This window comes from Eucalyptus grandis, chromosome 7 (assembly GCF_016545825.1).
Source record: "Eucalyptus grandis isolate ANBG69807.140 chromosome 7, ASM1654582v1, whole genome shotgun sequence".
Lineage (NCBI taxonomy): Eukaryota > Viridiplantae > Streptophyta > Magnoliopsida > Myrtales > Myrtaceae > Eucalyptus > Eucalyptus grandis.
This window is the reverse complement of record NC_052618.1, coordinates 21,188,737-21,212,058: the sequence shown is the minus strand read 5'-3', so window position 1 is coordinate 21,212,058 and position 23,322 is coordinate 21,188,737. Positions and strand designations below refer to the sequence as shown.

Sequence of the window (23,322 nt, the reverse complement as noted above, 5' to 3'; positions counted from 1 at the left end):
ACATTTGGGGTTGACTCCGATAAACAGTTTAAAAATCTGTCCAGGTTCAAGTGACGATATTGTTCAACCAATAAAAAGAAAATGCTACACTGCACCATTATCACAACAGATAAAAGAATAAGCAAGAAAGTGTGTGGCTTTCGTTGTTTGTTATGTGTATGATTTGATCATGAGTATTAATAGAACATAAAAGGCAGTTAGTACCATGACCTCGCCATCAATGGGCATGTGGGCGGTAGGATTTCTAGCAATTTCTCACAAAATAAAAGCATGATTTCAATCATAAGAACGTGACTAGCAGGCCATCTTTATATAAAATCAAGCATGATTTTGACCACAATCAAGTGATAAAGCATGCAACTTTTTTTGTTGTTTATGTGCGTGACTTTGTTGATTATGAGTATCAATTGAAAATAGAAAGCAATTTGTATCTTAATGAAGAAAAAATGGAAAGAAAAACCAATGTAGTCTAAACCGAATTCCAAACTTGTCAAATATAGCGTAAGTCTGAATTTTTACGTGAAATTTTAATATATCATTCTGGTCAAATTTTATTAAAAATTACTAATACCACAATTTAATCATTGCTAGCCATCATGTCATGGTCGGCCATTTAACTAGACAAATTTCCTTAAAACCACATCATTTTGATTAAGTTCGTAATTTTTTCTGATTTTGTTCCTTTCTTCTTCTTTTTTCCTTTGATTTCCTTGTTACTGTTCATCTTTTCCTTTGATTAAAACCACATCATTTTGAGAACATTTCTTGGCTGGGGAACAATTTCTTTCATAAATAGTTCTTTTCTATTTTTATTCTGGAAACAATTTCTATGTAAAAAACCCGTTTGGTAACTATACAAAATTTTTACTCTAGAAATATAAAAAGAATAGAAATGTGTTTGATAAAAAACAGTTTCTTTTTTATATTTATTTATTTTTTATTATTGCTTGGTAGACCGCCGCTGCCGGACGCCGCCGCCACTACACGTCCCCGCCGACCGCCGGATGATCGCCGCCGATTACCGCCGCCTGGCCCATCGCCCGCCGTCAACCGCCGGACTCCGGCGGCCGCGTCCGGCGGCGGTGACGGCGGCCGATGGCGTGCGGCGTGCAATCGGTGGCGGCAATTCGCGGCGCATCGGCCGGGCGGCGGTTGGCCGGCGGGGCGTGCGGCGGCGGCGGCGACGGCGGCGGCGGTGGTGGTGGCCGATCGGCCTCCGGCGGCGGCGGCAAAGAACCATCGGCCGGCGGCGACCGGCGGCGCGAGGTCGGTCGGCCTCCGGCGACGGCGGCGACCGACGGGCGATGACGGCCGGCGGGCCTCCGGCGGCGGCGGCGGCGGCGGGCGGCCTCGCGGCGGCGGCGGCCGGCGGGCGGGCGGGCGGCGGCGGCAGCGGTCAACAGTGGTGAATGGCGGTCGGCAAGAGAAGAATAAAAGAAAAAAAAATGAACTTATTTCTTAAACTTGTTCCCCTAACAAGAAGCAACTTTTTTACTTCTCATTTCTATTCCAAAACCATTCCCGGTTAACTTTTTGTTTCCCGGGAACAAAAATTAACTCGCCGTTATCAAATAGGTTTTCTATTCTTTTTTTGTTCCGGGGAAGAGAAGAATAGAAATTTTTGGGCTGGGGAAGGTTACCATGCGCAGCCTAAAACTACTTCTCCAAACAGGACCATGGCACACCGATCACGACATTCCACGAAACTGCACTCCTCTCAGGCATTTCCTCGGACACCTATCAGCCCCATTTCGTCGTTTCAGAAATGCAAGAAGTAAGGTCTGGGATCCTGCACACGCCTCCGAATCCGAACCAATCGAGAAGAAAGACTTCTCCGGCGACCCAAACCCACGTCGAGCTCAGCCAGGTTCGAACCGAGCTTCTCCCTCAACGGCCTCGGAACGAGTTAAACCCCCACGCGGCAGCAACACATCAAGAGATTCCACCTCGAGCAGAAATTGGTTAGCTCAACGGAGATCCATTCCAGCGACCGAACGTGTGGAAAAAAGCTCGGTCCAGCAGCATTGAAGGGTACGGGTCGAGGGTTGTAGGGGGCTGAGTGAGCCTCGGACGATGCAGGGAGATGGGGTGGTGGAGCGAACGGCGTAGGGTCTTGATCTGATTGATGGGTGAGGAAGGGACAACCATGGAGAGTTCCCATAGATGTTTAGAGAGACACAGAGAACAGCATCTTGAAGATGATGAACAGTAAAAAAAGGAAAGTTAAGTAGGGTGAATTAATTACTTTTACCACTTATAAAAATTAAATAAAAAAATCTCATCATTTATAAAAATGTTTATTTATAAGTTGATGTCGGTAATAAAAATGTATTTTCGCACGTTATAAGCATTTATTTTTAGAAATATTTTTATAATTATTTATTCTTCGAGAATTAAAAAAAGCTAAGCCCATAATCATCCAATTCAAGCTTCCCACTACGCATGGAGGGCAATTTTGAAATTTAGGAGCCTTCCCAAATCCATGATTAAGCGCATCACAAAGGATCAAGTCTAGGGTTTGAGTCATGTGAAAAGTTGGAAATTTTTTCGTAGTCAGTAGATTTATAAAATTGTTCATAAATATCTACACTTAGTAAAAATAGCAACATTCTCTAAATGTAACATATTAGTAAATTACTAGCTTCTCTAAAATTCTAATAAATTATCAATTATATAAGAAGTTTACCAAAGCTCTATTAAATTAACAAGTTACCCACTTCTTTGACATGTTACAAGTTCGAGTAGTAAATTACCCACATGCATGGTTAGTATAATACCAACCTTATAATGATGTCACCAAGCATCTAGTAAATTAGTAAATTACCAACTTATTTTGCATTTTTCAACCATTGTTAGTGAACTATTGGTGTTATAAGAATTACTAACAATTTCTTCGAAAATTTACATGTATGGTTAGTAAAATACCATCCCTACTAGGAAAAGTATTGACTTTTTTGAATTTTTACAAGTATAGTTAAGAATTTTTTATGATATATTTACTAGTGTAATTTATTAATCATTTGTTTAATGTTTGAGGAAGTCCTAAACAAACTCAAATCAATAGAGTATGTCATTTCGATGATCATTTAAGCAAATTATTGATTTGGCACTCCGAAATCTGACACGGGCGTATGTTAATATTATTTTTGACATATAAGAAATAAAATGAAAAGTAAAAATGGAGAATAACAAAATGAAAAAAGCCAAATACAGAGAAAGAAAGATTGCTAAGGGGAGATAATGCACGGGTTTCTTCACATTACAAGCGACCCTCATCACAAGTAGGCAATAGCCCGTTGGAAACTGTTTGTCAAATTTTATAAAGTGATACAAAATATTATTTTTAGAAAAATATTCTTTATATTATTTATTTTCAAAATGAACCCCTTAAAATTTACTTTTTTATATTGGCGTTGCTCGAGTTCCCTTCCATCGAAAGCCGTGCTGTCACTGGAGCCATGTGTAAATGATGAGAGAGAGGAGCCAAAAAGAGAATGGAATAAAGTAGGCGAATAAATTGACCCGAAGCGTAACATGGTAGGGCCAGGATTGAATCTTCAACTTCTTCAGGAAGTTCTCAGACTTGAGGAGCAAGTTGAAGCTGAAGAACCCTAATAAATAAATAAATAAATATGTAAAAAAATGATAAATATCTAAGAAACAGCCGGTAGGTAGCTTTCAGAGAAAGGGAAAAGGAGTCAAAAAGGACGGCATCAGACCGACTCAGGCATGGCTCTCAAATCATAATGCCAGTGCAGTATAAATTCATCTCTTCTTCTCTTAGACTGGATATCAAATCCTCCCTACCCTAGCTCAAACCTTTCATCTCTGCTCCATTTTTTGTTGCAGAGGACATGAGATGGAAGAAACTGAGATAGCCCAGGAGAGTTCGCCTGCCAGTGACCACCACGAACGTACTTGTCAATCATTACTTGAAGCCGAAATGAATAGCAAAAGGCAGATTTTCGCTTTATCTACGTTTTTTCTATCGAAAACGCAGATAGTGATCATGCACGAATATCACCTAAATGCTATTCTTTCGTGGCATATCATGCACGAATATCACCTAAATGCTACTCTTCCATGGCATACGTTATTAGACAGGTAATTATATTTGTTTTTTCTTCTTCTTTTCTCCAGTTTTTCCAATAGTATTGAGTCTATATTCTGTTTGATTCTTCTGAAAACCCTCTGATGTTCTTAATCCTCATTACCTAAGCTGTAGTGGGAAGCCAAACATTATATTTGCTCCATGAGTACTCCATTTTGATCAATCATTGGGTGATACAGGTGGAATCGACCTCCATACTGTCTTAGGCTTTGTAGATTACAGTATAGTTGTCAAGGCTTTCGATATTATACTCACATGGTTGATGCATTTTGCTACTTTTCCACAATGCTTCTTTGATTCCTTGTTTTATGTGATCAGATAATCTATCTTTGATCTTCCTATGGAATACGAGATGAGAAGGCTGATAAGTAAATGACGTCGGATATGGTGACCGATTATGAGAAGATTAACATCAGTTACATTGTTGAAGAGAATTTCAACAAAAGGCAGTACGCTTATTGTGGAGAACAATGAGCTTTGTATTAGAAACTAAATTTTACCTCTCTATTTTTCCTCCCCTGAGTAGTTCATAGCTGTTGCACCTTAATTATCATAACAACATCGACCAGTCCAACAATGTATTATAATGAGTGTCTTATTTCTTGTGGGGATGCTTATGAAAGCAAACTAGTATCTCATGGAGAGTTCTCAGCTCAAGGACAAAGTCATATGAAGACCTGTTCTCAGCTCAAGAATATGCATTAGAAAAAGCGACACAACCTTGAAGTGTGAAGATTAATTATATTTCTAGTTCTCCCTGTTAGCATTATCTTATGTTCTCATTCATCTTTTTTGTAATGAAATTCTATGACGGTATCTCTCACTGTACTTTTTCATTCTTTTGGCCTAGAATTTGTAATGCCAGTTGATGATGTATTTCAAGGAAGCTGAGAAGAGCATAAAAGGAAATATGATTTTTGCTGCTGAAGTGCACCTCATTGTAACACTTTTTCAAGGCATTTATGCACATATCAGTAATAGATAAGCTGAAATTGGGTTCTTGGAATGTGCTGGATGGTATGCTCATTTTGAGTGACTTTACATTTGTCCTTGTGCTGAAGCTGTCTTTTTGGACCTCCCAATCTTTCCAATTTCTCCCGTTGATGACATTAATCTCTTTAATCAGAAGCATCGCGAATAATCTACTCATTGATGAGAGTCACACGTATATTCTCAAATTCCGAGCGATCATATAGATAATGTATATTGCCGATTATCTTCTGTTCGAGGTTTAGAGGAAGGTAATTACAATTATGCTCAGTCATAAACTGGCGTATCTTTCAACTACCACTTGGATGTGGTAGTTGTGCATTGGCACTTGGAGAACCCTGCACAGTGTCGCCCTCTTTCTTCTTTTAGTTTTGGTAAGAATATAGTGCATTATTCATTTGTTTGATATTCATTTGGGACTTCCATTGGCAGAAACTGATTGCAAGCTCAATTTAACTTAGGTGTGTAACTAAAAGTGAAAAGTCTTCTGTTGTAGGTAGTGATACATTCTGGGCATATCCCCCAAGAATGATCCTGTGATTTCATAGACATGAATTTAATTTTGATTGGACTGTGAATGCATTCAGACGGCTCTAAAGATATGGTTTCTCATACAAGACATCAGTTATACTTTGTAAATAAGAAGAAATAAATAACGAAGGCTTTCTATGTAATGCAGAAAATAAGGCAAGAAAGTTTGAGGGAACAATGTGACATTTCAGAGTGATATGAGAATCTTTAAATAGTCCTTCAGTGATAGATGGGATCCACCAGTACCACCAAAAAGCAGACAAAGAAATAGGACAAAAAGTAAGGCAACTTCTCAAAGAAGGGAAAGACTTCAATTAAAGACCCCCCAAGTGCAAGGTCTTGAAGCTCATTCTTTTGCTTTGACAAACTGAAGTGAGTTCCCTTGTGCATGAGTGAAGTAAAGGGATCAGAAGAAGATGGCAACTGTGATCATCTCAGGGAATCTGCCGGTTGGATACAGATTCCACCCAACTGATGAGGAATTGGTCGATCATTACTTGAAGCTGAAAGTGCTCGGATTCATAGACAACATCTGCATCATTCCTGAGGTCGATATCTGCAAGTGGGAGCCCTGGGAATCAGCACAAAGATTTAAGGGTGAAGAACAATATATTACTATCATCTTTCTTGTCCTTTTAGGCAAGTTATGGCATTGTAATGGATGCCTTATAAATGTGGTATCATGTTATCCCAAAGTTCTACGACAATTGCAGTAAGATAGTGTATGCATCAGTGAATATTTTGTGGAATGTGTTGAAGGGATCAAAGTTTAATGGTATATAATGCTGAAGTGTTACTTTATAAGGTATGTATCTTTTGTCTGTAGGAAAAGAAAGGGACAAGTTCTTCATTAACTAGATTTGAATTGAACTTGACAGAGCAATCAATCATTCCTTCTGATGACAAAGTTCAAAAGTGGTGGTAATCAAAGATTGACTCATTTGGACATTGGAAGAAGACTGGTGTTGATAGAACTATCAAGGCTAGAGACAAGAATAGACCGATTGGTACTAAGAAAACATTGGTCTTTCACAAGGGTAGGAGCTCTCAGGGCATCAAGAGCAACTGGGTCATACACGAATATCATTTACTGACCGACAATCTGGATGAACTGTTTCCACACTGTACGCAATCTGTCCCTCATTTATTTCTTCTGGTTTACTAAATTCATTGAGTATTGAAATAATCTGCAGAACCATCCAATTCAAAAGTTTCGACTAACCAGAAGCAATGATACTGTCCTTCCTCATTTTCCACTACCGAAGTCTGTGATGTAGTAGGATTCTGGAATTTAAGCAGGATAGGATCAGGTCTTGTGGACTCAGATGAGATGGTTGTTTGGCAGCTGATCAAGAATTACGTCCTCTGCCACTTAAGGCACAAAGGAAATGAGAAGTCCGATATATCATCCATACAATTAAAGGGAGGAGCCGTTAACTTGATTGACTTGGATTCAGATCTTCATCAACCTGAACACAGCAACTCATTTCCGGAAGTGAGAACAAAAAAATGTTCTGTTCGTGGCCATAATTTGTGAAGCATGATCCTTACTAATCTTTTTACTTTTGAAAACAGCCTTGGATTCAAGCAGTGGGAAACTCTTTGATTAACTCAATTGACTTGGATTCAGATCTTCATCAACCTGAACATGAGTACTCATTTCTGGAAGTGGGAATGAAAACAATGTTCTGTTCATGGACATAATTTTTGAAGCATGATAATTGTTAAGCTTTTTACTTTTGAAAACAGCCTTGGATTCAGGCAGTGGGAAACTCACCGATTAGCTTGGTCAACTCGGATTCAGACCTTCATCAATCTGAACACGAGAACTCTATTGAGGATGTGAGAACGAAAAAAGTTCTGTTCATGGACATAGTTTTTGAAGCGTGTTCATAATTAACCTTTTTACTTTGAAAACAGCCTTGGATTCAGGCAGTGGGAAACTCACCGATTGGCTTGGTCAACTTGAATTCAGACCTTCATCAACCTGAACACGATAACTCTATTGAGGATGTGAGAGCGAAAAAGAAATGTTCTGCTCATGGACATAATTTGTGAAGCATGTTCATAACTAACCCTTTTACTTTTGCAAACAGTCTTGGATTCAGGCAGAGGGAAACTCACTGATTAGCTCGGTTGACTTGCAATCAGAACTTCATCAATCTGAACATGAGAACTCATTTTCAGAAGTGAGAACAAAAAAAATTGTTCTGTACAGGGACAGGACATAATTTATGAAGCATGTTCATAGCTAACCTTTTTACTTTTGATAACAGCCTTCAATTCAGGCGGGGGTAAACTCAGCAAGAAAGCACTCATTTCAGCAGGACTACCGAGTTCACGCCATTTCATTAATCTTCCCACAGACTACTTTCCAATCAGAAAAAGTCAAATTCCAACCCTACTTCAACGAGCTTACACATATCAGAAGTCCACCTTTTGCAGACTTCTCGGTGGACAATGGAGTTGCTATTACTGACGAATCCAACCAGCTGCAATTTGACTACTTTGACAGTGATCAAATGCAAACACAGGTCAAGATTCTTTTTGTGAAGTTTCAGTTGGTTATATAGCCTGTTCACCTTTACCATATTTAGGGGAAGAACTGATTTAGAAAAGAGAAATCTCGGTGAAACTTTTCTTGTAAGGGTGAGTTTGTTTTGGGAAAACATTCTGATAAAAGAAAATGTTTTACAAAAAATTCTTTTCCAGGAAAATATTTTTCCCTTTTCGGATTAGGTAATTAATTTTCCTAACTTTAAGCTTGCATATTTTCTTTGACTGTAGACAGCTTTCTGTTGACTAATCATTTGCAGCAAACCAAATGATTGAAAGTCCAGAAAACTAATTGGTGGAAAACTCTTTCACTCATACAAATACACCCTAAATTTCATTTAGATATGCAGCAGAATGGCAAAAATTCTAGCAAAGAAGAATATTGGAAGTAACGCAGCTATTATGCATCAAATAAGATCACCTTAGAGAAGTGAAGCAGAACATGTCTGCATATGATACAGCTTCCAGACACATTTAGAAATGAAAAGTTGGATGTTCGTCATGAGCTTAACTGTTTAAGATTATGCCTCAGCCATTTATCTTTCTTCAATATGTTTCATCTCCTTTATTGCAGTATGGCCCACTGTGTAGCGATGAAGTACTTGCTGTTCTAATGAAGGGTCGGCGAACACAAACAATCAAATCACTCCATGGTGTAATTCCACTAGATGAAAAGAAAGGCTTCATTGAGAATAAGTTCAATGGGTTACTTATCTCCTCCCCACAACATATGGAGCCTCCAACAAAGCCTGATATTGCAAGAACTTACAGCACTGATGAAGAATCGAGGGTTGAAAAAGTTGAGAAGCTGGAACTCGTAGCCAGAATTATCAAACCAGAATGTGTAACTCTGGATGAATTAGAAGCCAAAGCAAAGGTGAAACAAGCTCCTAAATTCACTCGTAGTGTCTGATTATTAATTTCAAGTTAGGATTTTTTGCATTGAGTATGATGGTTAAGTTAATGGCAAGGATTCCTTATTCTCAGTGAAATTCAAAGGAACAGACTAGGACGATTCCGAGTTTCAAGAGTCTACAGTTGATTTAATTATTTACTTCTGTACAAGCTTGTAAGATAGAATGTTTTACATTGGCAGATAGAAAAAAGAAGAGAGCACAGCGCTGCATCAAAATTATCCCAGAACAATCACAACAGAGGAATTGAACAAGCCATAGAGAAATCAAATTCAATGCCTTATTTGAGTGGAACAATCACCAACTGCATAAAGATTTCCCTGGTTCCAACACTGGTAAGTCGGGTGGTGGATCGACCGGCGTAGGGTCTTGATCTGATTGATGGGTGAGGAAGGGACCATGGAGAGTTCCCGTAGAGGTTTAGAGAGACACAGAACAGCAGGTTGAAGATGATGAACACATTGAACAGTAAAAAAGGAAAGTAAAGTAAGGTTGATTTATTTAGTGAAAAATAAATAATTTATAAATTATTTTTTTGAAAATAATTATTTGTATCATTTATAAAAATAAACAAAAATTTTTTCATTATTCACAAAAAATATTTATTTCAAATTATTATTGATAATAAAAATGTTTTTTTTTTTGCACAATAAAATAGTTTTTTTAAAAAAATTACAATCATTCTTCATTGAAATAAACTAATTTAAGTCCATGGACCATTTCATTAAAGCTTTCCACTATGCATGAAAGGCAATTTTGAAATTTAAAGCCTTGCCAAACCTATGATTAAGCACATTATAGAGGATCGAGTCTAACGTTGAGTCATGGGAAAAGTTGGAAAAATTTTCGTAGTTGGTAGATTTATAAAATTGCACTTAAATTTCTAACTCCTCTAATTAGTAAAATGGCAACATATTGTAAACTAGTAGCTTCTCTAAAATTCTAATAAAATATCAGTCTTATAAGAAGTTTACCAAAGCTCCATTAAATTAACAAGCGACCCACTTCTTCAACATGTTATAAGTTCAAGTAGTAAATTACTTACATGCGTGGTTAGTATAATGCCAACCATATAACGAAGTTACCAAGCATCTCAATAAATTAGTAAATTACCAACTTTTTTCTGCATTTTTCAACTATTGTTAGTAAACTATCAATGTTATAAAATTATTAACAATTTGTTTGAAAATTTACATGGATGGTTAGTAAAATACCATCCCTACTAGGAAAAGTAACGACTTTTTTGAAGTTTTGCAAATACAATTAAGAGTTTATCATGATATATTCACTAGTGTAATTTGTTAATCATTTACCTAATGTGTAATGAAATCCTAAACATACTCAAATCAATAAAGTTAAGTCATTTCAATAATTGTTTAGGTAAATTGATTAATTTGGCACTTTGAAATATGACACAATGCATGTTAATATTATTTTTGACATATAAGAAATAAAATGAAAAGTAAAAATGGAGAATAACATAAAGAAAAACGCCAAATGCAGAGAGGAAAGATCGCAAAGGAAAGAGAATGCACGGGTTTCTTCACATTACAAGTGACCCTCATCACAAGTAGGCAATGGCTTGTTTGAAACTGTCTTTTAAATTTTGTGAGTGATATATACGATTATTTCTTAAAAATTATTTTTATATTATTTGATTTTTTTATAAAATAAGCTCCTTAAATATAATATTTTTAATTTTTTTTTTTAATATTTTTATTATTGTTGCTCAAGTTCCCTTCCATCGAAAGCCGTGCTCTCATTGCAGCCATGTGTAAAAGACAAGAGAGAGGGGGCCAAAAGAGAATGGAATAAAGTAGGCGAATAAATTGACCTGAAGCGTGACATGGTAGGGCCAGCACTGAATCTCTAACTTCTTCAGCAAGTTCTCGGACTTGAGAAGCAAGTTGAAGATGAAGAGCCCTAATAAGTAAATAAAAATATAAAAAATGATAAATATCTAAGAAAAAGCTTGTAGGTAACTTTCAAAGAAAGGGAAAAGAAGTCGAAAAGGACGGCATCAGACCGACCCAGGCATGGCTCTCAAACCATAATGCCAGTACAGTATAAATTCATCTCTTCTCCTCTTAGACTGGACATCAAAACTTCCCCACCCTAGCTCAAACGTTTATCTCTGCTTCTTTCCTTGTTGCGGAGAACATGAGATGGAAGAAACTGAGATAGCCATGGAGTGTTCCTCTGCAGGATTCGCTGTTAAGCCGGCCACTACCAAAGTACTTGTCAATCATTACTTGAAGCCAAAACGAAGAACAAATAGCAGATTCCCGATTTACCCGTGTTTTTTCTGTAGAAAACACGGGTAGGAATCATGCACGAATATCACCTAAATGCTACTTTTCTGTGGCATACTTCCTTACACCGGTAATCATATTCTTTTTTCTTCTTCTTTTTTTCCAGTTTTTCCTATCATATTGAGTCCTTTTTCTGTTTGATTCTTCTGAAAAACCTCTTATGTTCTTAGTCCTCATCACCTGAGCTATAGTGGGAAGCAAAACAATATATTTGCTCCATGAGTACTCCATTTTGATCAATCATTGGGTGATACTGGTGTACTTGACCTCAATACTGTCTTAGGTTTAGTAGATTACGATATGGTTGTCAATGCTTTGGATACTATACTGACATGGAGGAGCATGATTGATGCATTTTGCTACATTTCCACAATGGCCAAAACTAATATTTGATTCCTTGTTTCATGTGATCAGATAATCTGTCTTTGCCCTTCCTATGGAATACGAGATGAGAAGGCTGATAATAAATGATGTTGAATATTTCTGAGGTGACATTGGATATGAGGGATAGATCATACTATTATGAAAAGATTAATATACTGCAGAGAAGTCAACCTACGTTTGATTACATTGTTGAAGATAATTTCAACAAAGGCAGTACGCTTATTGTAAACACAATGAGCTTTGCATTAGAGGCTAAATTTTACCTCTCTATTATTCCTCCCCCAAATAGGTCATAGCTATTTCACCTTAATTATCATAACAACATCGACTAGTCCAACAACGTAGTATGATGAGCATCTTTCTTTCTTGTGGGGATGCTGATGAAAGAATGCAAGTATCTAATGAAGAGTTCTCAGCTCCAGGGCATAGTCACATGAAGACCTTCTGTTCTCAGCTCAAGAATATACAGTAGAAAAAGTCAGACTCAACCTTGAAGTTTGAAGATCAGTTATATTTCCAGTTCTCCCCGGTAGCATTATCTTATGTTCTCATTTATCTCTCTTGTAATGTAATTCTACAACGGTATCTGTCACGCTACTTTATCATTTTCTTTTGGCCCAGAATCTGTAATGCGAGTTGATGATGATATTTCAAGTCAGCTGAGAAGAGCATAACAAAATATGATTTTTTGCTGCTGAAGTTCACCTCATCGTAACACTTTTCAAGAATTTATGCACATATCAGTAATAGATAACGCTCATATCTAGTGACTTTACATTTGTCCTTGTGCTGAAGCTGTCTTTTTGGACATCCCAATCTTTCCAATTTCTCCAGTTGATGACCATGATCTCTTTAATCAGAAGCATCGCGAATAATCTACTCATCGATGAGAGTGAGACTGTATATTCTCAAATTCCCTGCGATCATATTGATAATGTATATTGTTGGTTTTCTTCTGTTCGAGGTTTAGAGGAAGGTAATTACAATTACAATCAGTCATAAACTGGCATATCTTTCAACTAATAAATACCACTTGGATGTGGTAGTTGTGCTTTGGCACTTGGAGACCCTGTACAGTGTAGCCCTCTTTTTTCTTTTGGTTTTGGTAAGAATATGGTGCGTTGTTCATTTGTTTGATGTTCATTTGGGACTTCCATTGGCAGAAACTGATTGTGAGCTCAATTTAAATTAGGTATGTCTAAATAAAAGTGAAAAGTCTTCTGTTGTAGTTAGTGATAAATTCTTTGCATATCCCCCAAGAAAGATCCTGTGATTTCATAGAAATGAATTTATTTTTTATTGGACTGTGAATGCATTCAGATGGCTCTAAAGATATGGTTTCTCATACAATTACATCCGTTATACTTTGTAAATAAGAAGAAAATAAATAATGAAGGCTTTCTATGTAATGCAGAAAATAAGGCAAGAAAGTTTTAGGGAACAATGTGACAATTCAGAGTGATATGAGAATCTTTAAATAGTCCTTAAGTGATAGGATGGGATCCACTAGTACCACCAAAAAGCAGACAAAGCAATAGGACAAAAAGTAAGGCAACTTCTCAAAGAAGGGAAAGACTTCAATTAAGACCCCCAAAGTGCAAAAGTCTTGAAGCTCATTCCTTTGCTTTGACAAACTGAAGTGAGTTCGCTTGTGCACGAGTGAAGTAAAAGAATTGGAAGAAGATGGTAACTGTGATCATCCCAGAGAATCTGCCAGTTGGATACAGATTCCACCCAACTGATGAGGAATTGGTTGATCATTACTTGAAGCTGAAAGTGCTCGGATTCATAGACAACATCTGCATCATTCCTGAGGTTGATATCTGCAAGTGGGAGCCTTGGGAATTAGCACAAAGATTTAAGGGTAAAGAACAAGATATTACTATCATCTTTCCTGTCCTTTAAGGCGAGTTATGGCATTGTGATGGATACCTTATACTTATAAATGCGGTATCATGTTATCCAAAAGTTCTACGATAATTGCAGTAGGATAGTGTATGCATCAGTGAATATTTTGTAGAATGTGCTGATGGAATCTAAGTTTAATGTTATAAATGGTGATGTCTCACTTTATAAGATATGTATCTTTTGTCTGTAGGAAAAAATGGGATAAGTTCTTCATTAACTAGATTTGAATTGAACTTGACAGAACAATCAGTCATTCCTTCTGATGACAAAGTTCAAGAGTGGTGGTTCTTCTGTCCACAAATGCAACGAATTCAAAGATCGACTTGTCTGGGGTATTGGAAGAAGACTGGTGTTGATAGGACTATCAAGGCAAGAGACAAGAACAGAGCAATTGGTACTAAGAAAACATTGGTCTTTCATGAAGGTCGGAGCTCTAAGGGCATGAAGACCAACTGGGTTGTACACGAATATCATTTACTGACCGACAATCTGGATGAACTGTTTCCATACAGTGTACGCAATCTGTCCCTCATTTAGTTCTTATGGTTTACTACATTCATTGAGTATTGAAATAATCTGCATAACCATCAATTCAAAAGTTTCAACTAAACAAAAGCAATGATACTGTCCTTCCTCATTTTCCACTACCAAAGTTTGTAATGGAGTAGGATTCTGGAATTTAAGTAGGATAGGATCAGGTCTTGTGGACTCAGATAATATGGTTGTTTGACAGCAGACCAATAATTACGTCCTCTGCCGCTTAAAGCACAAAGGAAATGAGAAGTCCGACATATCATCCTTACAATTAAAGGGTGGAGCCATTAGCTTGATTGACTTGGATTCAGACCTTCATCAACCTGAACACAACTCATTTCCAGACGTGAGAACGAAAAAAATTTTCAGTTCATGGGCATAATATGGGAAGCATGTTCCTTACTAATCTTTTTTACTTTTGAAAACAGCCTTGGATTCAGGCAATGGGAAATTCATCGATTAACTTAATTGACTTGGATTCAGACCTCCATCAACCTGAACATGAGTACTCGTTTCCGGAAGTGAGAACCAAAAAAATGTTCTGTTCATGGACATAATTTTTGAAGCATCTCCATAATTAACCTTTTTACTTTGAAAACAGCCTTGGATTCAGGCAGTGGGAAACTCACCGATTGGCTTGGTCAACTTGGATTCAGACCTTCATCAACCTGAACACGAGAACTCTACTGAGGATGTGAGAATGAAAAAAATGTTCTGTTCATAGAAATAATTTGTGATGCATGTTCATAACTAACCTTTTTACTTTTGCAAACAGTCTTGGATTCAGGCAGTGGGAAACTCACTGATTAGCTCGGTTGACTTGCACTCAGACCTTCAGCAACCTGAACATGGGAACTCGTTTTCAGAAGCAACAACATGGGTTGACGAGCCTACACATATCAGGAGTCCAACTTTTGCAGACTTCTCAGTGGACAATGGAGTTGCTTTTACTGATGAATCCGACCAGTTGCAATTTGACTACTTTGACATTGATCAAATGCAAACAATGGAGCTTACACACATCAGAAGTTCATCTTTTGCAGATTTCTCAGTGGACAATGGAGTTGCTATTACTGATGAACCCAACCAGTTGCAATTTGACTACTTTGACAGTGATCAAATGCAAACACAGGTTAGAAATTTTTTTCGTGAAGTTTCAGTTGGTTATATAGCCTGTTCATCTTTACTATATTTAGGGGAAAAACAGATTCAGAAAACAGAAATTTCTGGGAAATTTTTATTGTACTATTAATGGTATGTTTGTTTTGGGAAAACATTTCTGACAAAAGAAAATGTTTTACGACAAATTCTTTTCCAGGAAAATATTTTCCCCATTTCAGGTCAGGGAATTAACTTTCCTAACTTTAAGCATGTATATTTTCTTTGACCATAAATAGTGCATTGACTGATCATTTTCGGCAAACCAAACGAGTGAAAGTCCGGAAAACTAATTTGTGGAAAACTCTTTCACTCAAACAAATATACCCTAAATTTCAATTAGATATGTACCAGAATGGCAAAAATTCTATCAAAGAAGAATATTGGAGGTGACGCGCTGTTACGCATCAAATAAGATCACCTTAGAGAAGTGAAGCAGAACATATCAGCATATGATACAGCTTCAGACACATTTAAAAATGAAAAGTTGGATGTTTGTCGTGAACTTAACTGTTTAAGATTATGCCTCAGCCATTTATCTTTCTTCAATATGTTTCATCTCCTGCATTGCAGTATGGTGCAATGCATAGCTCAGATGATGAACTTGCTGTTCTGATGAAGAGTTGGCAAACACAAACAATCAAATCACTGTATGGTGTGATTCCACTAGATGAAAAGAAAGGCTTCATTGAGAATAAGTTCAATGGGTTACATATCTCCTCCCCGGAACATATGGAGCCTCCAAAAAAGCCTGATATTGCAAGAACTTACAGCACTGATGAATCCAGGGTCGAAAAGGTTAAGAAGCTGGAACTTGCAGCCAGAAATATCAAACCAGGATGTGTAACTCTGGATGAATTAGAAGCCAAAGCAAAGGTGAAACAAGCTCCTAAATTCACTCCTAGTGTCTAATTATTAATTTCAAGTTAGGATCTTTTGCATTGAGTTTGATGGGTAAGTCAATGGCAAGGATTCCATATTCTCAGTGAAATTCAAAATAACAGACTAGGACAATTCTGAGTTTCAAGAGTCTCCAGTTGATTTAATTATTTACTCCTGTATAAGCTTATAAGATGGAATGTTTTACATTGGCAGGTAGAAAAAAACAGAGAGCACAGTGCTGCATCAAAATCACCCCAGAACAATCACAAAAAAGAAATTGAACAAGCCATAGAGAAATCAAATTCAATGCCTAATTTGAGAGGAACGATCACCGACTGCACAAAGATTTCCATGGTTCCTTCACTGGTAATTCTTGCAAACGTGCTTATTGGGATTTGATTGGTGAAGCCATGAAATAACAAACAAGACCATTCAAAGAAGTAGAAAATCATAATGTAATATAGCTTCCAGACAATTTTAGAAATGAAACTGCTAATGTTTGTCATGAGACTAGGATTATGCCTTAGTGGGCTCCTCTGATTCAATTGATCTCAAGCAATATGTTGGTTGCAGTATGGCCAAATATCTAGTTCGCGTAATGATCATGCTACAGTGGAGAATAGGAGGACAGCAACAATTGAAACACTCCAAGGCCAAACATCTAGCTCACAGAATAAAAATGCTGTGGTGGAGACTCTGCAAACACGAACAATTGAACTATCCCGTGGATGTGGAGATATTCCCCTGGAGGAAAAGAAAATCTTTGATGGGAATAAGTTTAACAGCTCAAATGTCTTGCCCCTGAAATGTATGGATCCTCTGGGAAAGCCTGCAACTGTAAGAATTTATAGCAAAGATGAAAAGAGGAGTTTCTTAGAGGTCAAAAAGCAAGAACTCGCAGCCAGAAATATCAAACCAGATTGTGTATCATTGGATGACTCGGCCACCAAAGCGAAGGTGAGAGGAGCATGTTGTTTGGTTTTCCATTTTCTGTCATTTCCCTGTAACATAAACCAAAGTAACATGATATATCAAAGAAGGTCATCACAGAGAAGTGAAAAGCTCAAAATGTAGCAGACTCCATGCACTTTTAAAATGAAAGCTCCTATGTGTCAGGAGATTGAGCTTACAGTACACCTCAGTTATTTCCTCTGATTCAGTTTATTTCATTCTAACAATGTCTTGTTGCAGTCCCATAATGAACATGCTGTGCTAGTGGATAATCCACAGATTGGAACAGTTGAACCACTCAATGGAGTTGCTTCTCTGCACGAAAAGAATGGCTTCAATGAGAATAAGTTTGACAGCTTACATTTCTCCTCCACAAAACATATGGAGCTTCCAGGAGTAAGAATTTACTGCAAAGGTGAAAAACCGAGATTTGAAAAGTTTAGAAAGGAAGATCTGCCAGCCAGAGATATCAAATCAGTATATATTCCTTTGGATGGATCAGCAGTCATAGCAAAGGTAAACGAAGTTTCTAATTAACACATTGGATCAAAGTATTAATTTTTCGACTTTGTGCTTTTGTGGATTACTTGGATGGGTTAATGGCGCATGGAACAAGGCAATAGAAAAGACTAGCAGAATGCAATGACTAATAGACCATGTTAGACAAAATCCTTTTTCCTTTTCACGAAAGTTTAAGCTGTCATAAATTGTTAACCACCAACAGAACAGAGATTTTCACTATTCCTCCCCTTGTTATTCCTGCAAAAAAGTGAATGGCTCGCTTATTCCCTCTTTTACAATTGATATTGTGCAATGTGCTCATGCAGCATGACCAAGCATCTGGGTTGCATAAGGATCATATTATAGAGGAAAATGGGCTAATACAAACAAACAAATTACTCGATGTTGTTATTCCTCTGGAGGGAAAGAAAGGTGGTTCCAAGAATGAGTTCAACAGACGGCGGATAGTCTCTACGAAATGGACAGAGCATCCAGAAAAGGCTGCAAATGCAGGAATTTCTTGCAAATATGAAGATCCAAGGTTAGAAAAGCTCAAGATGCCGGAATTTTCAGCCAGAGAGATATCAAACCAGAAGGTTTACCTTTGGTTGAATCAACAGCCAGATCAAAGGTAATACTCTCGAGTACTGTTTAGAGTATTGTATTGGTTGGATTGATACAATATGCTAATGTTTTAGAGTGATTGATATAGTCACAGAGGAGAAAGCAACAAGCACAGGGAGGAGACTGAACCAGCCAGAGAGATATCAATTTCAGCAACTCCGTTAACTGGATCAACAACCAAGCACGCAGAGATTTATGCCAATCCTTCAACCTTTAAAATCACAACGAGGTACATACTTTAGTGATACAAGCCTCTCGATTAATTTGTGGATGTATGATCACTTGTAGCTTGTCTTCATTTGGATTGTCATGCCTTGTACTTCGTTGTCATCTGTAATGGAATGGAAACTCTTGCTAAAAATCCAATATCTAGTTAACTTTCTCAACATTCTTTAACACTCGAGTTGGAATTCCGACATGCGAGTTTCTAACAAGTGATTCTGACACGTGAGGTCAATTTTAAAAAATTTCAATAAATGAGGAGTCAAAATATATATATATGTAAAAAAATAACAAAAATAATAAAAATAATTAATGGGGAAAACAAAAAAAATCTAGTATTTTTTTCTCTTTTGACTTTCACTTTCTATAATACACAATTTACTCCCCAAGTTTTTTTTTTCTCTTCTCTTTCAACAAATTCAACACGCAAGTCTAGAATGTGTATTTTTTTTTTTTTTTTTTCTTTCAAAATTTATAAATTATTGGAATGGAGTTGAATTTGTCAAACTATAACAATAAATGATATTAATAAATGATGGATTAATGTTTTTAGTTTAAATTCATTCTAGGTTTTTTTTTTATTAGTGAATTTGATTGAAATAATCATAAAAATGATAATTTACTATGTATTTATAAAAATATACATTTAATATATAACGTATCCTAACGTATTAAAATTTTCTATTTTTTTAGAAATAACTTGTCAGCGTGTCATCTCACATATTGCGTACTGTGTCGGTGCTCCTTAGCATGTCATCGCTCAATAACTCATCCAAGTGGTCACGATTCTTTTTGTTTCCCCTTCTTGGCTCTTGCCCCCTCTATCTCTGTGGAATTTTTGTTGCGACGTTACTGCCAGAACAAAGGCGATCTACTGTGGTGGTAGTGGCAATCATTAATAGACCATCAGGGCAACGGCGATCGTTCCATACTTCCAATATAATTCTCTTTTTCTACAAAAATTTGTCAAACAACCCTTAATTATTTTTAAAACTTAACTTACTAGATAAAGCCACACCTCGCCATTTAAATCCTCTATTGCTTTTTCGAGTAATTTATTCAAAACTCTTATCCATTCTTTTACATAACCCCACTCCAAATTCGCCAAAGACACCATGGGATTGGATTTCACTGTACATCCATCGCTGTTATGTCCGGTAATTAACCGAACAAAGACATTCGTTAGCTTCCTTCCACATGCGGAAGATTTCATATCTTACTAAAAATTCCAATCCACTCCGAACCCGGGCAGGTACCACGCGCCGGTCGAGCAACCGGGCCTTCGGATCCGGGCATATTCGGGTGGCAATTCTGAGTGCATTCCAGGTCAGGATTTTTTTATTTTTTTTTACCTCTCTTTTGGGAGAGCCAAAACGACAGCACCTGAAAAGCACAAATATACAAAATGTGAATGAGGAGGAGGAAAGGAACCACCACCACCCATTCTCCCCCTTTTGGCCTTTTGTCCCATTGCTGGGGTCCCACGTAATATTTGGAGATGGCGGAACCAGAACCGGAACCGGAACCCGACCCAATCGACACACGTCGGTCAGATTGGATAATCCATCCGTCACCAACCCCCTACCTAAATTTGCAATCGCGAGGGGACGAAACGAGGCCAGAGTTTAATAAGAAAAGCATATCGATTAGAGAAAAAAATCTTATTTCGCTCCCAAGGCAGCAGCCTTTATGGACCTGGAACTCCACGTTCCTCTCCAGGGAGGGCAAAAGTGGAATTATCGCCTTGTGCACATACTGTTAATTAATAAATGATTACATGATAATTTTTTAATATATTATGAAAATAATAATTTATTTTGTATCATAAAAAATCAAATCACAAATAATTATAAAATTATTGTATGACTCATTTTTTTAAAAAAATTGTAACTCATCTTAAGGACTATTATGCTAACAAAGCAAGCCCTTGCTAATATAAAGGCTTTTCCACTTTTTGTGGATTAAGTGTTGTTGTAGCTAGTTGCAATCACGGATATGATTAGGATGTTATTCATTTATATGAATTTAATAACTACTTGGAGATGAGAAGTTGGTGGTCAGACGAAGATATTGAATTAAAAGAAACTGTTGAAAGGCTGCATATAGCTAGTTATGTTGTGAAAACAATAAATACTAGTTTTTATTGTATTGTTTTTTTTTTTTTTTTGTTGAAAGAACCGACTTGCAGCCAACAAACGCGTCGTAAACCCCTGGCAACACAATAAATACCATCCCCGAGTTTTAATATTGTAACTGTTGAACCCCACTATTGTAAAACCCCACTAAAACAAACAAAATACATTATCTTTCAATTAATGCATCATAGTTTTAGATGTAGTCTTTAGATATTTAGTTGTCGGTTAAATTACAGCGTATATATTTACTGTAGTTTTCGTATACTTCATCATCGGTTAAATTCTGATATGTATCTTTGTTGTAGTTTATGGGTGTTTTGTCATCGATTTAATTATGATATTTTATCTCTATCTATATACTTCACTATTGATTAAATTCCATTGAAATATGTTAATTACTTTCCTCCTAAACTTGTAATATTTTTTGTCTGGAATTGTCATAGACGCTATCTCCTCTTTATATAGCAAAAAAAGACTTTCGATAAAAGGTATTTCACTGTCACGACAAATTCCAGTGAAACATTATCGCATCAAATGTATATGTAGTGACCTTAAACCAACTAGTCCTTGGTGGACACTGAATGTACAATACATGTCATCTAGGAAATATTGACACTCTCCGAGAGCTTTCGTATCGTGTTGGATACTCTGACACGTGTTCGACACTTTTCGACACTCTTAAACACTCTCCGATACTCTGTCAATACATGTCAGAAAATCCGACATCTAGTTAACTTTCCCAATACTCTCTAACACTCGAGTTGGAATTCTAACATGTGACTTTCTAACAAGAGATTCTAACACGTGAGGTCAATTTTAAAAAATTTCAATAAATGAGGAGTCAAAATATGTGTGTGTGTAATAAAAAAATAAAAATAATAAATGGGGAAAACATAAAAACTTAGTATTTTTTTCTCTTTTGACTTTCACTTCATGTGATACACAATTTACTCTTCAATTTTTTTTCCTCTTCTCTTTCAATATATCTAACACGCAAGTCTAGAATATGAATTGTTTGCTTTTTTTTCTTTCAAATTTTATGAATTATTAGAATGGAGTTGAATTTGTCAAACTAAAACAATGAATGATATTAATAAATGATGGATTAATTTTTTAGTTTAAATTCATTCTAGGCTTATTTATTTATTAGTGAATTTGATTGAAATAATCATTAAAATGATAATCTATTATGTATATATAAAAATATACATTTAATATACAATGTATTCTAACGTGTTGAAATTTTATATTTTTTTTAAAAATGACTTGTTAGCGTGTCGGTGCTACTTAGCATGTCATCGCTCAATAACTCATCCAACCATCCCGCGCGGTAGTCACGATTCTCTTTGTTTCCCCTTCTTGGCTCTTGCCCCCTCTATCCCTGTGGATTTTTTGTTGCGACGTGACTGCTAGAACAAAGGCGATCTACTGTGGTGGTAGTGGCAATCATTAATAGAGACCATCAGGGCAGCAACGATCGTTCCATACTTCCAATATTATTCTTTTTTTCTACAAAAATTTGTCAAACAACCCTTAATTATTTTAAAAACTTAACTCATTAGACAAAGCCGCATCTCGCCATTTAAATTCTCTATCGCTTTTTCGAGCAACTTATTCAAAACTCTAATTTTTATTTTTACATAATCCCACTCTAAATTCACCAAACACGCCATGATATTGGATTTCACTATATATCCATCGTTGTTATGTTTGGTGATTAACCGAACAAAGACATTCGTTAACTTCCTTCCACATGCGGAAGATTTCATATCTTACTAAAATTCCAATCCACTCCGAGCCTGGGCGGGTCCCACGCGCCGGCCGAGCAACCAAGCCTTCGGATCCGGGCATATTCGGGTAGCGATTCCGAGTGTGTTCCAAGTCAGGATTTTTTTTTTTCCCCTCTCTTTTGGGAGAGCCAAAACAACAGTACGTGAAAAGCACAAATATACAAAATGTGAATGAGGAGGAGGAAACGGAACCACCACCACCACCCATTCTCCCCCCTTTTGGCCTTTTGTCCCGTTGCTCAGGTCCCACATAACATTTGGAGATGGCGGAACCGGAGCCAGAACCAGAACCTGAACCAATCGACACGTGCCATTCGGATTGGATAATCCAGCCGTCACCAACCCCTACCTAAATTTGTGATCGCGAGGGGACGAAATGAGGCCAGAGTTTAATAAGAAAAGCGCATGGATTAGAGAAAAAATGTTGTTTCGCTCTTGAGGCAGCAGCCTTTTTGGACCCGGAGCCCTTCATTCCTCTCCGGGGAGGGCAAAAGTGGAATTATGGCCTCGTGCTTGTACTATTAATTAAGAAATGATTACGTGTCCCATTCTATTTGGAAACATAAAAAATTAAATTATAAATAATTATAAAATTGTTGTGAGATTCACTTTTTTTAAAAAATTTGTGGCTTATTTCAAGATTTGTTGTGCTAGCAAATCCCTTGCTAATTCAATGGGTATAAGAAAGGCTTTTCCTTCTCCATAAGGAAGTCCATCTTTTTGGTCCCGTTCAAGGGCATAAGTGTTAGGATTCCATGTGTAATTACAAAAAAAAAAAAAAAAGAGTAAAAATGAAAAAGAAAATTTGAGATATAATGT

General features: G+C 36.9%; 2 protein-coding genes and 3 long non-coding RNA genes across 8 annotated transcripts; 4 read left to right on the top strand and 1 right to left on the bottom strand.

Moving 5' to 3' along the window:
- Positions 1–3,809: 3,809 nt before the first annotated feature.
- On the top strand, positions 3,810–5,039 carry LOC120295628. Its single transcript, XR_005552998.1, has 2 exons — positions 3,810–4,104; positions 4,430–5,039. It is a non-coding gene; the product is annotated as an uncharacterized LOC120295628 (long non-coding RNA).
- Positions 5,040–6,962: 1,923 nt separating this feature from the next.
- Positions 6,963–9,598, top strand: LOC104452973. Its single transcript, XM_039317602.1, has 8 exons — positions 6,963–7,127; positions 7,208–7,300; positions 7,382–7,474; positions 7,553–7,645; positions 7,729–7,821; positions 7,909–8,166; positions 8,763–9,065; positions 9,285–9,598. The coding sequence occupies exons 1-8, from the start codon at positions 6,963–6,965 to the stop codon at positions 9,465–9,467; spliced, it is 1,281 nt and encodes a 426-aa protein (XP_039173536.1). The 3' UTR covers positions 9,468–9,598.
- Positions 9,599–10,803: 1,205 nt separating this feature from the next.
- LOC108961081 lies at positions 10,804–12,526 on the top strand. The gene is made up of 2 exons (XR_001989083.2): positions 10,804–11,484; positions 11,829–12,526. It is a non-coding gene; the product is annotated as an uncharacterized LOC108961081 (long non-coding RNA).
- Positions 12,527–13,455: 929 nt separating this feature from the next.
- Positions 13,456–18,744, top strand: LOC108961079. Of its 4 annotated transcripts, none has more exons than XM_039317133.1 (12): positions 13,456–13,662; positions 13,948–14,219; positions 14,443–14,586; positions 14,669–14,761; positions 14,842–14,934; positions 15,016–15,372; positions 15,972–16,274; positions 16,494–16,646; positions 16,854–17,237; positions 17,472–17,747; positions 18,059–18,363; positions 18,445–18,744. In XM_039317133.1, exons 1-12 carry the CDS (start codon positions 13,482–13,484, stop codon positions 18,596–18,598), a joined length of 2,715 nt encoding a protein of 904 aa, XP_039173067.1. In that variant the 5' UTR covers positions 13,456–13,481; the 3' UTR covers positions 18,599–18,744. The 4 variants fall into 4 exon arrangements, with proteins under 4 accessions (XP_039173067.1, XP_039173068.1, XP_039173066.1 ...); XM_039317134.1 differs by having other exon boundaries at positions 14,440–14,586; positions 18,451–18,744; XM_039317132.1 differs by having other exon boundaries at positions 14,440–14,586.
- LOC104452974 lies at positions 13,483–17,546 on the bottom strand. Its single transcript, XR_001989084.2, has 5 exons — positions 17,418–17,546; positions 15,910–17,281; positions 14,996–15,082; positions 14,870–14,908; positions 13,483–13,621 (listed from the first exon to the last, which is right to left on the bottom strand). It is a non-coding gene; the product is annotated as an uncharacterized LOC104452974 (long non-coding RNA).
- Positions 18,745–23,322: the final 4,578 nt, after the last annotated feature.